Here is a 15,988-nt window from a genome sequence, read left to right as displayed (position 1 = left end):
TTTCAGCAGTGGGGTAACCCCTCCATGTCAGGGCAGTGTGAGCAAGCTTGCGCTGTTATGCAGTGGATAAAAAGAGGACAGCAGTCTCCAGCGGAGTCAATCTGGCATATTTCACCAAAGGTAGAAGCCCTAGTCTCCAGAGAATGTCTCCTGCATTAACAGAGAGATGGACTAGATAAATTAATTGCTCTTCTCCTTCTGTAATATCTGATTCTGTAGTTTGCCCATCATATAATCACTTAATTCATTATATAACCCAATCAGCTGTAACATGGGAAAGAAGTAGGGAAGACCAAAACTTCCTGGGGGTGAGAGGGAAAATGCTGACAACTGGGACTGCAGGTCAGGGTAACACAGGATTTCCAGCTCCTGCAAAATGTAGTAGTCCTTCTCTTTAGATAGAAAAATTACAGAAGAGTGTATCACACCAATCGTCTGAACTGGGTAAAGTTTCTCAGTTCAGATAAGGTAAGGTGTCCATTCTTAAAGGCCCTCCGGGTTTGGGGCCCTTATATGGTACATCAGAGACCAACTCTCCAATCAAAAGACACCAAGACAGCTATAAAAAGCAACAGAAGGTCCTGTGGCACCTTTAAGACTAACAGAAGTATTGGGAGCATAAGCTTTCGTGGGTAAGAACCTCACTTCTTCAGATGCAGACTAACACAGCTACCCCTCTGATACAAGACAGCTATGCTTCTCTGGGACAGTTCAGCTAATTGTGTCCAGGATGAAGCTTGAGAGGCCAGAGGTAAGGTATTCTTAGCCAAGAGCCCCCATCTGTGGAACGACCTACAGCAGGAGATAAGACTGAAGGGACACCTGACTCTTATCAGAGCATGTTGCAAAACTCACCGTTTGGCAAAAGCACAAAGACCTTCCCATGACAACCAAAACCAAGTAATCGTAGAGTCATAGACTTTAAGGTCAGAAGGGACCATTATGATCGTCTAGTCTGACCTCCTGCACAACGCAGGCCACAGAATCTCACCCACCCACTCCTGTAATAAACCTAACCTATGTCTGAGCTATTGAAGTCCTCAAATCATGGTTTAAAGACTTCAAGGTGCAGAGAATCCTCCAGCAAGTGACCTGTGCCCCACGATGCAGCAGAAGGCAAAAAACCCCCAGGGCCTCTGCCAATCTGCCCTGGAGGAAAATTCCTTCCCAACCCCAAATATGGCGATCAGCTAAACCCTCAGCATGTGGGCAAGACTCACCAGCCAGACACCCAGGGAAGAATTCTCTGTAGTAATTCAGATCCCACCCCATCCAACATCCCATCACAGGCCATTGGGATCACAACAAGAGAGAGAGAGAAATGGCTGGTGGGGAGGAGAAGGAAAAGAAAGAAATAATAAGCTAAACTGTCAAACCTAGCAGAGTCAAAGAGCAGAATTCACTGTGAATGACTTTGTGCGGTCCTTAGTTACTGTATTCAACTCTATCTATCTAATGGCAGCCTAAAATCAGTCGCTAGATAGACTAACCAGAGCAGGGACTGTGGGACACTTGTGTCCTTGCATGTAACATTCATTAATCATTGCTCCGCTATCTGAGGACAGACTTGTTTTTGACCAGGCTTTCCCATGATATTAAAAAGCAACAGAGGGTCCTGTGGCACCTTTGAGACTAACAGAAGTATTGGGAGCATAAGCTTTCGTGGGTAAGAACCTCACTTCTTCAGACTAACACGGCTACCCCTCTGATCCATGATATTAAAAGACTCTCACTTTAAATTATGGTGCGGCCCCCTTCCTCACATTATAAAGTTGCATCATGACACAATTTGGGGTTTTTTTTAAGTCCCCTAGGACAAATCTCACGAAGTAGCAGTCCAAGGTTTCTAGCATGTAAAACTCCATGTTCTGATGCCTGCAAATGCTACAGAAATTAAAGGGAAAAAAATGTAAAAGAATAAACCAAGTGTCTGATAATTCCTAGCAGTGTGCAGGAATCATTCTGACAATAAAGACTTGTATTATACTCTCTTAGGGCCTGGGGTTTTAATTTAACACATCAATGAAAAGCCAGCATTTAAAAGGAGGGAAAAAAACCCAGCAGGACTTGCTTTTATTAGTGCAATTTGTAAGAAATTAGAACATTTAATGAGAAAATCGTTAAGCATGAAAAAATGGACTGACTTAACTTGTGGAGTTCAATTTAGTTTGTTAGTTACTGGTTAAATAAATAAATAAAAGTGTTGTGACCATCCTGTGTGGAGGAGGGGTGAGCTTTTTATGTATTTGAATTCAATTTTTTGTGCCATCAGTGAAGCATTGTACAGAACCATCGTACATTTCCTCCTCTATGGACATCATAGATTCAACAGATACCAGGGAGAGGGTGGGGTGCCTCTTATTTTACAACTGTTGTCATTATAGCTATTGTCCTTTACACTAAGTTCAGGTGAGTGTTTTGCAGAACATGGAACCAGTGGCTAGTTGTATACATGCTTTAGAGTCTGGAGAAGAGTGAAAGAAGAGTAGAATCCAGATTCAACAGTTCTGGAATCTTCTATATTTCTCTGACTCCAAACTTACCAGCGTGTTACCAGTCCTACCCTTCTTGGCTTTTCCCAGTGCTCTAGCTCAGTGGTTCTCAACCAGGGGCCCGGGGCCCCCTGGGGGGAAATGAGCAGGTTTCAGGAGGCCGCCATTATAAACCAGAGAGAAGGGCTGGCATTAGACTTTTGGGGCCCATGGCAGAAAGCTGAAGCCTGAGCCCTGCTGCCCGGGGCTGAAGCCAGGGCCTGAGCCGCCGCCCAGGCTTGAAGCTGAAGCAGCTTAGCTTCATGGGGCTACCTGTGGCATCGGACCCCATGCTGTTGCCCTGCTTGCTGCCCCGGCTTTTAATCTACTGGCTATGCAGAAAAACAGTTGTGGTGGCACAGGTGGGCTGTGGAATTTTTAATAGCATGTTGGGGCGGGTGGAGGGGGGGCGGGCGGGCGGCTCAGAAAGAAAAAGGTTGAGAACCCCTGCTCTAGCTGACCTCAGCACACCTTGGGGTTGGTGTCCACTGCTTTGATGAGATAATCCAATGGAAAATCAGTACCATGTGTTGTCACATAACAAGTTTATGTCTACTGTATGTAGGAGAGTTAGGGGAAAATCCTGTCTTGCCATCAGAGGGACTGGGGTATGCATCATAAGGAACAAGAGAGAATAATTTATTGGTTATTGTGTGTGTCCAGTAGTTCCCATGGTGTGCCGAGTGCTGTCCAAATAAAGAAGGCATGATGCCTGCCCTGAAGAGCTCACAGTCTAAAGATAGACAAGTAATCAGAATGAAGGGGGAGGAGAGAAGGGAAGCAACTACTATATGATTATTCTAACAAATATATATATAAATAGGACATGTTACTTACACTTACTTCTTAAATTCTTTTTTAGCCTGATGGTATGCTTGGACTGTGGTTTCCTGAAAGCACCTGTTAAAATATTTTATGTTCTCAGTTCTAGCAGACTTTTTGAGTAACTGGTTATGGAATTTGTATGTTATAATGACTACTCTAGTGATGATGGTCTTTATTAGCTATTAATGGAAATTATAAAAGCATTATCATTTGCTTTAGTTAGTATCCTGAGTTGCAGTGGGTTGGGACTTGCAAGTATGTACATATAATGTATGCTTCAGCAGACTGAACAGCACTTATGATAAACAAGCCTTAAAATACAACATTGCTGAGTAAGTAAGTCAAAGTAGAATGTTTTTTGTGACTTGTTATATATTGTACTTGGATTTTAGTTTCATTGGTGTTGTAGATGAAATATGAAATGCTTCGGAATTTGAAACCTGAATAACTTCTCTTCATCCATCTCTGGGAATCTTATGTATTTAACAGTATTACAGTAAAATGCAGAAGTTTGCCAAATGAGTATAAACTATGGAGAAGAACTAGAAGAGCAAAACTGTACCTTGATCTGAGCCTTTTCTAAACTTACGCAAAGGGAAATCCTTCATCTGATTACTAGAATTGCTGCTTAGCTGGCAGTGTTATCCTGGGTATGTCCCATTGCCCATGTCTGTAGGTAATGAATAGGCATCCTCACCATGACCTCTTTGGGGTGTATGTACACAGCAGATGAAGATGGGCAAATATTTTTCACTAACCATTAAGCAAGTAAAAGAACAAAATGTGGGAGAATACTCAGGACTTCCATTGTCTTTATTTTTGGCATTTTACTTTTCACATTTTCCAATGTGTTTTACAACTGTCTGTCTTCTGAGTCACTCAACAGCGAGGATACAATTGGTATTCCAGTTCTTACCATTACATGTCTGTCTGTCTCCTTCCCTCTGTCTCTTTCTCTCTCACACAATTTATGTAAATGTTGATATATAGACACACATCTTCCCTGGTATTGTTTACACTATGTTCCACTTTGAAGAATGATTAAGATGATTGTACTGAGGGCTAAAATGTATTCAGAAGGCCCTGGTAATAAGGTATCTCTAGTAACATCCACACGTGAGAGTCTAGCAACTAGAGATTATTCTGTTGCTGCAGCTATGACATTATTCCACTTACTGAAAACCTAACATTTTCATTGAAATGTCTGTCTTTCACAGATGGTTTAGGCATTATACTTAGTGAAGTAAAACAGCCTCTCTCAACTTTCTGATAGTAGGTGCTCCAATTCTACTGTCCACCAAGCAAGCAGGGTCAGTGCTTGTGTTCTTGATCTCAAGTTGTAAATTCTCCTGCCTCAGCCACGTTGGGATTTGTTAGAAATTGTATAGACTAAATGAAGATTATTTTCTGCAGCTTAGAGTAGGGGCTTCATTATTGGGTGAGATGAGCAGGTTGATGCAACATTGACATGATTGACTGTTGTTACCAATAGATGTGCTGTAGTTACAGAAGAACAGGCTGCAGGAGAAACAAGGAAAGTACAGCCAGCTAAAGAGAAGGATTTTCTTCCTTCTGAAAGCATGCATTCCCTCTTTTTGTCTTCCAGTGAGCCAGCAGCTGGTAAACCGCATTGAACAGTTTTTGGAAACTAAAGGTTTACAGTACTATATGAAGAGCATTGACTGTATTCGAGTTTTCAGAGAGGAGGCCATTAAGGTAATGATAATATGTGAAAACTCTACTCTGTGTGAGATGTCAGGGCATAATATGCAGACCTACTATGTTCCTTCAGTGATTATGACAAGCTAGCAACAGGACAAGATCAACAGATCTAAGTCCATTATACCACATTGGAAATTTAAAAGAGATTTTAATGTTGTTTTGGTCCTTTGGCCTCAACAGACTAAGGACCAGATACTGCTGTGGTTTCTTAATACGAAAAGACAATACCTGTGACCTAGTGGTTGAAAAGGAGAAATATGCCATCCTCCAAATATCTTCTTAAACAAAACTAGTCACAAAAGGGTCTGTGCAGCTTTGTGAAATGCAGTCTCTTTTGTGATGCCCTGCACATTAGAAGCTCTGGTTCTAGCGGAGCGAGGTGAATGTGCAGTGGTTTGGAATGTCTTTTTTCTTGTTCCCCACGTTAGATGTTTTTATGATGCATTAAGATGACAGCTCTTTGGTATTAAGCTAACTTTATTTTTCTGTCTTATCTTTGTTGTCATTTTTCTAGCTGTCAGAGGTGCCGTGCTTTAATGATTTCCTGCAGGCCCTAAAAGAAAAGGTGGAAGACCAAACCTTAGCGGATTTCTGGGAGATTCTGATACAAGGTATGACGACAATTGACTCTCCCTCTGCATCTCCCACACAATTTTTCTTCAAATGGTAAATTGTGTGAGAGGAATCTACATGTTAGCAGCTGGAAATGAATGCAGACCAGCATTTCTAGTGTAGAGAGTTGTGGCATGCCATGTAAAACTTGTCTTTCACTGCTATATAGCTTTGTTTTGCCCTGGTTTCATATAAACAGTACACCTCTACCGCGATATAACGCTGTCCTCGGGAGCCAAAAAATCTTACTGCGTTATAGGTGAAACCGCGTTATATCAAACTTGGTTTGATCTGCCCGAGTGTGCAGCCCTGCCACCCAGGAGCGCTGCTTTACCGCATTATATCCGAATTCGTGTTATATTGGGTCACGTTATATTGGGGTAGAGGTGTATTTCAAAATGCTACACCAAGTTAAATACAGTTACAATGGTAAATTGATAGCACAGTGAGAGAGAAATTAAACAGTATAGGGCAAGGAAGAGACAATATTTCAGATACATTTTAAAATAAATGGAGAGCTGATGCACTGGCGAGAGAGAGGAAGGCTCTTCCAGATGGCAGAAGCTGCAAAGAAGACTCTCACACACAGTGATCAGTGACATATTTCAGTGATGTAAGAGTGACCTGCAGGAAGGAATACGTAGTAACACGACACACTGATGATTAAACTGAGGAGGAAGGCAGCATACTTCTAAAAGACTTGGATGGACTAGGAGCAGTAGGCAAATAAGTGAGGATTTTTATGAGCATGAAAAACCTGATGCTCTAAAAATTCTTCCCTTTACTTGGCACGAGTGCTTATGAAAATATACTTTAAATGCACAGTTGCCTCTTTCCATTGTACATATGGTAATATATAATTTGCTTTTGCATAGCACCTTTCAGATAGAAGGACTCCAAACTACATATAGTGGCGACTTCACCCATTGCTGAAATCCAGCTATTGCTAGGATAGAGCACAGCAACAGCTTAGGACATCACACGGAGAATATCATATCCAGTTGAAACTGGGGAGGGAGTGGGGGAGGAAACAGGCTTGAGGAAGTTTAATTAGCCACATAATAAACCTTTGAAAATACTGGGATTTGGACCAACCCAAGTCATGCTGGTATGTTCTGTTGTAATAATTTACAGATGGTACAAACCAGAATTTCCAACAAGATGAACAATTTCAGGAGGAAGAAGAATTTATAAATACAAGCTGCACTATCAGTGATTTGCATATAGGGAATGACTGTTTCACTTTGCTTAGGGGAAGATAAAGTGTTTTATGCATAATCAGTCTAAACATTGGTTTGTGTGGCAGAAGTAAACGTCTCTTGGATGATTAGAAGTTGGAGGGTCTACCGCAGGGGTCGGCAACCTACGGCACGCGTGCCAAATACGGCACGCGAGCCGATTTTGAGTGGCACGCAGCTCCCTGCTGCGGTCCCAGCCCCCCCACCCACTGCTGTCCCCTGCGGGGGCAGGAGGCAGAAGCTTGGTTCTGCAGCAGCCAAGCTTCCCCCCTCCCCCTCTTCTTCCCCCAGCTGTGCTTTCCGGCCCCTCCTCCTCTCCGTCCCTGGCCAATCAGCTGATGGCCCTAGCGAGGGGGCGGGGGAAGAGCGGCAGCGTGCACACAGCTCCGTAGTGGACGCAGAGAGAGGTAGGGACGGAGCCTGGGGGAAGGGGGTGGAACAGGGCATATCCCTTCCAGCCCCCTGCCATGAAGGGAGCACTCCCACGAGCCGAGCACCCCAGCCCTCTGCCCTGCACCCCCACCCCTCTGCCCTGCACCCCCACCCCAACACATACCCATCCCTCGGCCCTGCACCCCCACAGCCCCATCCCTCTGCCCTGAACCCCCCCCCACTCAGCCTTCTGCCCTGCACCCCCCATATCCGCTGCCGTCTGTTCTGAACCCCCCACACACACACAGCCTTCTGCCCTGCACCCCTCACACCCCCCAGCCCTCTGCCCTGAACCCTCCCACACACCCAGCCTTCTGCCCTGCACCCCCCACACCTCCCAGCCCTCTGCCCTGAACCCCCCACACCCCAACACACACCCAGCCTTCTGCCCTACACCCCCCACACACCCCAGTACCTCTGCCCTGATCCCTTTCAGGTAAAGCTTTATAATGATATTTTGATATAATTTGATTTTCCTCAGATGGAATTTCTTTGATCACCAAAGATGAAGCAGAAGGTAGTTCAGTGACTAGTGACGAAGCCAAAAAGGTATTGCTTTTACACTCTTACTTATCTATATAAAGCCTTTGCTATTCCAGAGAAGACATTTTTTTATATGGATGAACCTTTAAGTGAATGAAATAGGGCCTGAATGAATGGAGAATGGAGTCCTTGGACCATAGAAGTTATGGGGCCTCAACTTGGGGACATTTCTCTCTTAATGCGCACCATATCATATTGTTTCAGACTGCCTGCAGACAGGGCATGTTATTGTCTAGACATATTTTCCAGACAAACCACTTCAGGAACTCAGTTTAGTGGAGTGGCAACAGGCTGTCAGTATGCACAGAACCACTGTTGGCTCCTGCTCTTCATTAGAATGATGTCCTCCTTGATCTGGGAGAAGTGTAATCTAGTTATTAGAGCATGCGTGTGGAAATCAGGAACTCCTGAGATCTAATCCCAGCTCTGGCACTGACTTCTGTGGCCTTGACCAAGTCACAACCTTTGTGCCTCAATTTCCCCTTTTGTAAACGTTGCACAATAGCGCACTGGAAACAAAAGTTATTAAATGTTTGAAGGTATTCCTTATGCATAACAATATTGGCAGCAATGAGGGTGCAAAGCACTGCAGTTAGCATAAGGGACAGAATGGGGCATACAGGGCAGACTGTTCCAGTGACGGCAGAAAGGCAGATTGAAGGGAAAGTAGATACAGTGGTGGCTGAATCAAGAACTATTTTTGTATTTGTCTTCAAGAAGATGAACTTAAATCCTTATACCCAGCTGGCAGCCATGTTTTAAAGATAGCTTAAGAGGGAGAGGGCTTTTGTGTATAGATTCTACTGTTGAAATCCCTAAACATTTCAGCTGGAAAGCATCTTTCCAGCTGAAAAAGAACTGCTCGGAACTGCTCAAGCCTCACACTATTAATCAGCAGGGCTTGGTGTAGATTCTTCATGTCTAGCGAATAGATATGAGGCTGTTCTCTGTTGTCCCTTTTCACGTGAAGCAGCTTCAGAGACGTATGGCACCTTAAGGTGACCTTGGCAAGTTCATATCTCACTTAACATGAGGAAAAACACAGAAAAGTTGATAGAAAGGGGGTCAATGAAATGCTGTGGTACTATAACGAAATAGGAAAATCCAATACACTGAAGCTAACACATGTACAGATTAGAATGGTTGGAGCTGTCAAGAAATTGGTTCAGCCAGGAAGGGTCCATGACCTGTTTCTGGTCATACATAACTATGCAAATTATATTTCTCTTCCCAGCAGCATGTACCAAGAGAGGTGGCATTTAATTATTAGTTTTATTAGTTACTTAAACATTTCACTCCGAAGGAACTTCATTGTCTAGAACAAAACCAACCCTAGTGTCCATAATACATGCTACATGAAGTTACCTTTCCGTTCTTAAAGCCCTCTCTATGCTAACAAAGAAAGCACAACAAACCAACCGTTGCCTGAAAAACTGAGCTTGCAATGGCTGTACAATACCATACATCCATTCACACGCAACACAGATGCAAAACCTGGTAATAGGTCTTTGCTTATGGCTTCCCATCTAAACTAGGAAGAAACCTGTGTAGACTAAACTCAGATCTGGCTGACTTGGTGCATTGCAATTTACCGTTATCCTACAGTCAGAGCTCACAGGTACACTGCATTTTGTAGTACATTCTGCCTTGCAAACAATTTGGGCTCCTTGTCTCACTGCGCCACTAAGTGAAACAACATTCTGGAGGATCAAGAAAGAGGGCTTCCCCCATCAAAATAATCTATTGCACTATGGCTAATAGACCGTGAGTTCAGGTCTCACTTCTCCTACTCATTGGTGAATTTCAACCTTTCTAATAAGCCTCATATCCAAGGGCGGCTCCAGGCACCAAAGCAGCAAGCGCGTGCCTGGGGCGGCAAGCCCCGGGGGGCGGCCTGCCGGTCGCCGTGAGGGTGGCAGTCAAGCTGCCTTCGGTGGCATGCCTGCGGGAGGTCCGCCGGTCCCGCGGTTTCGGCGGCAAATTGGCGGCGGGTACGCCGAAGGCGCGGGACTGGCGGACCTCCCACAGGCATGCCGCCGAATCCGCATTACCAGTGGACCTCCCGCAGGCGCGTCGCCGAAGGCTGCCTGACTGCCGTGCTTGGGGCGGCAAAATACATAGAGCCTCTCCTGCTCATATCCCTACCATAGAAGGCAGGCAACTATCATTAATTTCCCCTAATTTTTTAAGATAAGTTAACTGAGATGTTGCACAGTTCTGGCATAGCTAGAAATAGAACAAAGAACAGAGTTTTATAGTATGGCAGACCCAAGTCTCAGCCACTCTCTATTTCAGAACGAATGTGCCAAATCTATTTGCTTGGCTATTTTGTCTGTAACCACTACTGATCACTAGACGACACGCCCTTCCCAAATCCAGGAGGAGAATCCTGATTCCCAACATTTTATTGTTCCTCAGATCCAAAGCATCCTATGCAAGGCCCTTTTCCTTAAATCCCCACCTTTAACAAATTGCAAAAACAGTTCATTAGATTCACACACTGAGAAAATATCCTTTGAAATAGATTTTATAGTTAAAATCCACTAATGTCGGTTATGTCACAACATGCAACAAAATACAGGTGTTCCATGTTTCAGTAATTTGCCACACATTTTGATTGCTTGTGTCTCGCAGTGGTAAGTTTGAAGGTTGAGAGGAATGCTACCAAGGCAGTGCCTTGTTATAGGCAAGAACACAAAAACCTCTGCTCGGGAGTACTCGGTACTATGTGAGTAGCTTCAGAAGTCCCGGAATACATTAGTACAGCATCAGATATAAGGCACATGCTGTATATGAATGCTGCATGAGGGAGAAAATTAGAGTAGGAGGCTATTCAATACAGTGGCAGCACCTTTGAGGTTCTTTTTCTTTTAGATAAACTATATTGCTCTAGTGTATTTCCTTACTTTCCTTCATTGAGAAAAATGGTCTCATTGTCTAGTCTTTCCTGTAATGATGCAGATGGGAAGTTATTCTTTTTAGAGCACAGAGATGATGGGTTAATAGATCAGACTTGCCAAGTGCTTTTTCTGGTTGCGTTGGGAAAGATAATGGATTTCAGCACAACTATTATATGTAATTTGCTTCAGCATAAATGCAAAACAGATCTTGTCAGAAAAAAATCAATTGCAGATGTTTAGTACTTGATGGAAACTTAAAGTTTCAGTTTATTGCTAAGCAAATCTTCATCTCAGATTTCCTTAGATTGTAAAGTGTTATTTATACCTAATTTAGAGTAAAATGTTAATTCTGAGAACTCTGAACAAATGTTTTATTTTCACAGATCCTGTCTGATGTCAATTAACTATGTAAAATGGGATTTGCTCTGGTGAAAAAACCCTTTCAAAGCTGACAGTATTATTAACTTTAGTTTGATTATATGTGTTCTATACTACCAGACTCAAACCAGTAGAAAAAGGTGCATGAATGCATAGTGTATTGGCACTGTGCAGTCCTTCCAGCTCTGTAACCTTTTCCTTTTTGTGTTGCCTCAATTACAAAGGCAATAAGATAAGTTGAGTAGTGTATGTTAAATGTGTTAGGATGTAGAATAAAGTTTCTATACAGTTCTCGGCATCTGCTATTCAAATGTAAAGAAGATCTGACCTTTGGATAGTGAGACAAGTAAGGCGGATATTGTATACAAAAATGATAAAAAGTGACATCAAATTTCTTACTTATTCTGGTGGATGTGATATGGGGTGCTTTCCCTCTAAATTAACTTTCTGTATACATTGAAGCTGGGAGAGTGGGTCAGAGGAAGAGACCTAAAAAAAAATTGGGACTAGTAGATATGCCTCTGGTGTGTGTGTTTTTCCACTCTCCTTGGGGATTTAGAATTAGGGGGTTCAGAGAATGGGGGACTAGATTATCTCCTGGGATGGCAGCAGAGTTCAGCAGATATTAGAAGGCCAGGGTAACTGCTGAAGTGCCTTTTTCCTCCCCTTTCCAGAGCTGTGATTTATGTTATTGATGGAACATTTTGTAAAAAAAAAACATTTTTGTTTCTTCTGAAGGTATGTCTACCCTGCGGAGAGTTTATCGTCATAGCTGTGTTGCCATAGTTACACCAGCAGAACCCTGTAGTGTAGACACAGCAGGGAAGGGGTTTACCTGTTGGTGTAGAAACACCACTGCCCTGTGCAACGGTAGCTTGTTGGGGTTAGGTCAACATAGTTGTTGGTCAGGGATGTGGTTTTTTCACATCCCTGATTGATGTGAAAAAACCACATGGGGCACATGACTTACGAGGAGAGGCTGAGGGAACTGGGGTTATTTAGTCTGCAGAAGAGAAGAGTGAAGGGAGATTTGATAGCAGCCTTCAACTACCTGAAAGGGGGGTTCCAAAAAGGATGGAGCTCGGCTGTTCTTAGTGGTGGCAGATGACAGAACAAGGAGCAATGGTCTCAAGTTGCAGTGGGGGAGGTCTAGGTTGGAGATTAGGAAACACTATTTCACTAGGAGGGTGGTGAAGCACTGGAATGGGTTACCTAGGGAGGTGGTGGAATCTCCATCCTTAGAGGTTTTTAAGGTCTGGCTTGACAAAGCCCTGGCTGGGATGATTTAGTTGGTGTTGGTCCTGCTTTGAACAGGGGATTGGACTAGATGGCCTCCTGAGGTCTCCTCCAACCCTAATTTTCTATGATTCTATGTAGGTATGTCGACCTAGCTTTTAAGTGTAGGCCAGGCTTAAGTGTCAAGTGCTGTCTTAACAGTGATGGATAATGCTCAGATCATATAAAAAAGGGGCATTCTACCACCTCCTCCTACTTTAACTCTCTGATTTGTATCTATTTATTGTTACCTTTATTTACACATCTGATACTGCAGATGAAGGGAGAATGGAGATATTTAGCACCATTAATCCCCTGCTGTATCTATCTCACCTTCCTACTTACATGATCCCCCTTATTGTAGTATCTGAAGTCCTCAGATAATCAGAGATCTGCTTCAGAAGCCAGCTGTGTTTGTGTAATGAAAACCAGTTAAAAATTCAAACAGGTATTTACAACCCTATTGTTTTAAGTTTAATTCCTTTCAGACAAAGATTTTCCTTTTGCTTCTCACCTAGAGCCACTGCTGCAGCACCCTTAAATTACAGAAGACAATGCTGGAAAAAGATCTGTAATATTAGATGGTTTAGTCCATCCCCATTGCCACTTTCTCATCTAGGGCAGGGTAGTTCCCAGCTACATATTCTCAAGTGTTATATACAGTCTTCTTTTAAGTGACCCAGCTGTGGGAAAGGAGGGGATTTCCACTTTTTCCATTGGGATAATTGCTAAAATAATATTAACTAATAGTAAGTTCTTAAGGCTGTGGAGCACAATTCACATAAGTCATGTTCTGTTTTTGTGTTATTGCTATTATAACTTCTAGCCCTTATAAAGTAATAGAACAAATAGTAAGAGAGAGAAATAACTTAGAGATAGTTACACTTTAGGTGCTATCTATATATGGACCTCATTATCATAGTGTCTGAGCTAGTTATCTTTACTCTTTTTTATGATATGTTACGCTAAGTGGAGGGCATCCAATGAGTTGCACATTCATTATGTAAAAATCTATTTGATAAAAGAATATCAATCTAACCACCTACACGTTTGAGGTTTTGTGGATCCAGGTCATTAATTGAGTTTAGTGGAACCAGGATTTGGTCCTTAGATTTTATTTAGCAAAAATTTCTAATCTGGAGACTTGCATATGTGTAAATTATGAAGGGGAAAAGTACCTTTTTTGGCTGTTTTTAAGCATTCATAGCTGCAAACATTATTGGTGATAAAATTATCTTAACTCCCTGTATAGCTGCATCCTTCACCCTTAGTTCTGAGGACATTTTCTAAGACTTGACTTTAAAGTGCTACAGGTTGGTGATGAGGATGGAAACGCGAACAAAACTTCAGTTGTAATTATTGGAGCCTTTCTATATGGAATTCTCAGCTCATGTGGTTTTTTTGTTTGTTTTCTTTTGTTTTTTTACACCTCTCAAAATACTTTCCATTCATTTAATGGAAAGTGGCTGACTTTTGTCTCCAGCACTCAAATGATTTTTTTTTTTTTTTTTTTTTTTTTTTTGCCCCCAAAGAAAAACCAGCTGAAGCTCCGTCAGTGACCGGGGAAGGTGGTGATGTGGATGATTTGGTAAGTATCGTGAAGACATGATATGGCTTTATGATTAAAGTAGTTGGATTGTTTCAGTGAGAGGGAGAAGCTTTTAAAAGCAACAGGGGCGAGGACTTGCCATGGACTTATGCCCTAGAAAGCACCTAAGGAATTAAGGCACAAAGGAAACCCCCATGAAATACTTAGTTGCTATTGTAAATGTAACCAGACACGTAGTTTCATAATGGCAGGCACTGGGTTGTGTTGTTACACTTTTGCGCTGTTTACATAGATTAATCCTCTCCTTGCCAGTGTTTTTTTTTAAAAAAGCGCCAATTAGGCGACTCTTTGGATACATTAAATTATAACAATTTGTAACAACGCTTCGGAAAGCCTGAGCTGCAGAGCAGCTCTTTGTGTGGGTTGAAAAATAAAAACCATGAAGAAAAACGTATTTTAATCGGCTCAATTAACCTAGTACAGACAGGCTTGCGGAAATTCAAGCATTTAATGGGTTTATTATGTATAAACAATTTAGTCTCTTTTATTTTCTTTCTTTTTCATGCTGAGTCATTACAAATAAAACATATCTGCAAGGCTTCAGCCACTAGTCCATCTAGTCTTAGAACTTTCATGGCTGGAAGCTTTCTTCATTTGTGCTGTGCCGGGTAGCTTAAAAAATCTAAAAATTACGTTTGTGACTTTGTGGTAATACAGTTTTGGCTGATTCGCTGCTCAGTCATGAAGACATATAGAGTACAAGTATTCCACAGGCCTTTCCTATTTTGTCATAAAGTGTGTATCCAAGTTCGTTAGGACATACATACTTCGTTTTCTGATTGCCATCCCTACCCACCCAGTGAGAGCGATAACTTGAAGCCAGTGCCTCTTATTCCAAATTTATCATTTTCTTTTGCAGCTGGACATGATGTAAGTGGCTGGACAATATATGAGGACTTCTGAAGAACTCTGTGGCAGGGAGCATAAAATAGCCATTGAAGAGAAGATAGATCATCCATTCTTCTATTGGTAGAAGTTTCTTGAGAGAGAACAGCGGTTTCAAAGGCACTTCTATTTGGTATAAACCTCAGAGCTGAATCAACTGCAGTTAGTACGAGACTTAATGTAGATTATTTCAATCTTCTGTACATTTTCTGTAGTAAATCTTTTTTCTAAAAAGAAGTTGTTTCACACTCAGTATTGTAACGTTGCTATGATATTTCAGATTCCAGCTGAACACCACTAATTTAGTGAGGGCCAGTGTTAGTGTCTTACATCATTGGTGTATTGTTTGGAGAGAATGAAGTATGGAGGTCAGCGTGAGATCGCAAGATAATATAGAGAAACTTTTAGTAAGAGTAAATCAGTAGCTTCCTAACTATAAAGGAAGAAAGACATCACTTTTCATGGTCTCCGTCAAATCAGGAAAGGGAAAACAAGTAGGTATTTTGGGCTAAAAAGAGTAACTTAAAAAATTTCCAGTCCACGGATTCATAATGTATTCACTCAAAATATAAAACTGAATCTACAGTACACAGCAAAACATTTCCATCATGTTGATTTGTCACAGTATATCCAAATCAGTGATTATTCTTTTGTTTGGATCCTCTTTCCCAGCACGAGACAGTAACAGTGTTGTTTAGAAGTTATCTTTCATTTTATTCTTCAATCTCTGCCCTTTTCAGTGAGTACCATCACCATCGATCTGTTATGTTCTCTCTTGTTCTAATGTACTTAAAGGCCTCATTCTCTGCTTGATGCACCTTCAGGTCCTCCACAGATTTTAACTGCTGCATTTATCTTAGCTATCTCAATGTTAACACAATGAATGAGGCAGTTGTTCCCCTCTTGTGCATTGCAGCTAATTGCTAACAAGCTGCAGAGGAATCTTTTAGGGTTAAAAAATTAAAAGTACTCAGTATGGATGATTATGGTTCTCCAAAAGGCATATTACTACACACAGTGCTTGCCACAAGCAACCAG

General features: G+C 42.1%; 1 protein-coding gene across 2 annotated transcripts in view; it reads left to right on the top strand.

Moving 5' to 3' along the window:
* The window catches only part of XRCC5 (X-ray repair cross complementing 5), a 66,716-nt gene extending 51,532 nt beyond the window's left edge, over positions 1-15,184 (top strand). The window contains exons 17-21 of one of the 2 annotated variants that reach the window (XM_024217943.3): positions 4,963-5,072; positions 5,593-5,689; positions 7,842-7,909; positions 13,973-14,044; positions 14,925-15,184. In XM_024217943.3, the coding sequence (XP_024073711.2) occupies positions 4,963-5,072; positions 5,593-5,689; positions 7,842-7,909; positions 13,973-14,044; positions 14,925-14,939 (362 nt within the window). In that variant the 3' untranslated portion in view covers positions 14,940-15,184. Of the gene's footprint in view, positions 1-4,962; positions 5,073-5,592; positions 5,690-7,841; positions 8,095-13,972; positions 14,045-14,924 lie in introns of those variants that run through there. The other variant, XM_029910532.1, reaches the window with a different exon arrangement.
* The last annotated feature ends 804 nt before the right edge of the window (positions 15,185-15,988 follow it).

Source organism: Terrapene carolina, unplaced genomic scaffold, assembly GCF_002925995.2.
Source record: "Terrapene carolina triunguis isolate 2854851 unplaced genomic scaffold, T_m_triunguis-2.0 Scaffold62, whole genome shotgun sequence".
NCBI lineage: Eukaryota > Metazoa > Chordata > Testudines > Emydidae > Terrapene > Terrapene triunguis.
This window is presented reverse-complemented; position numbering and strand designations above follow the sequence as displayed.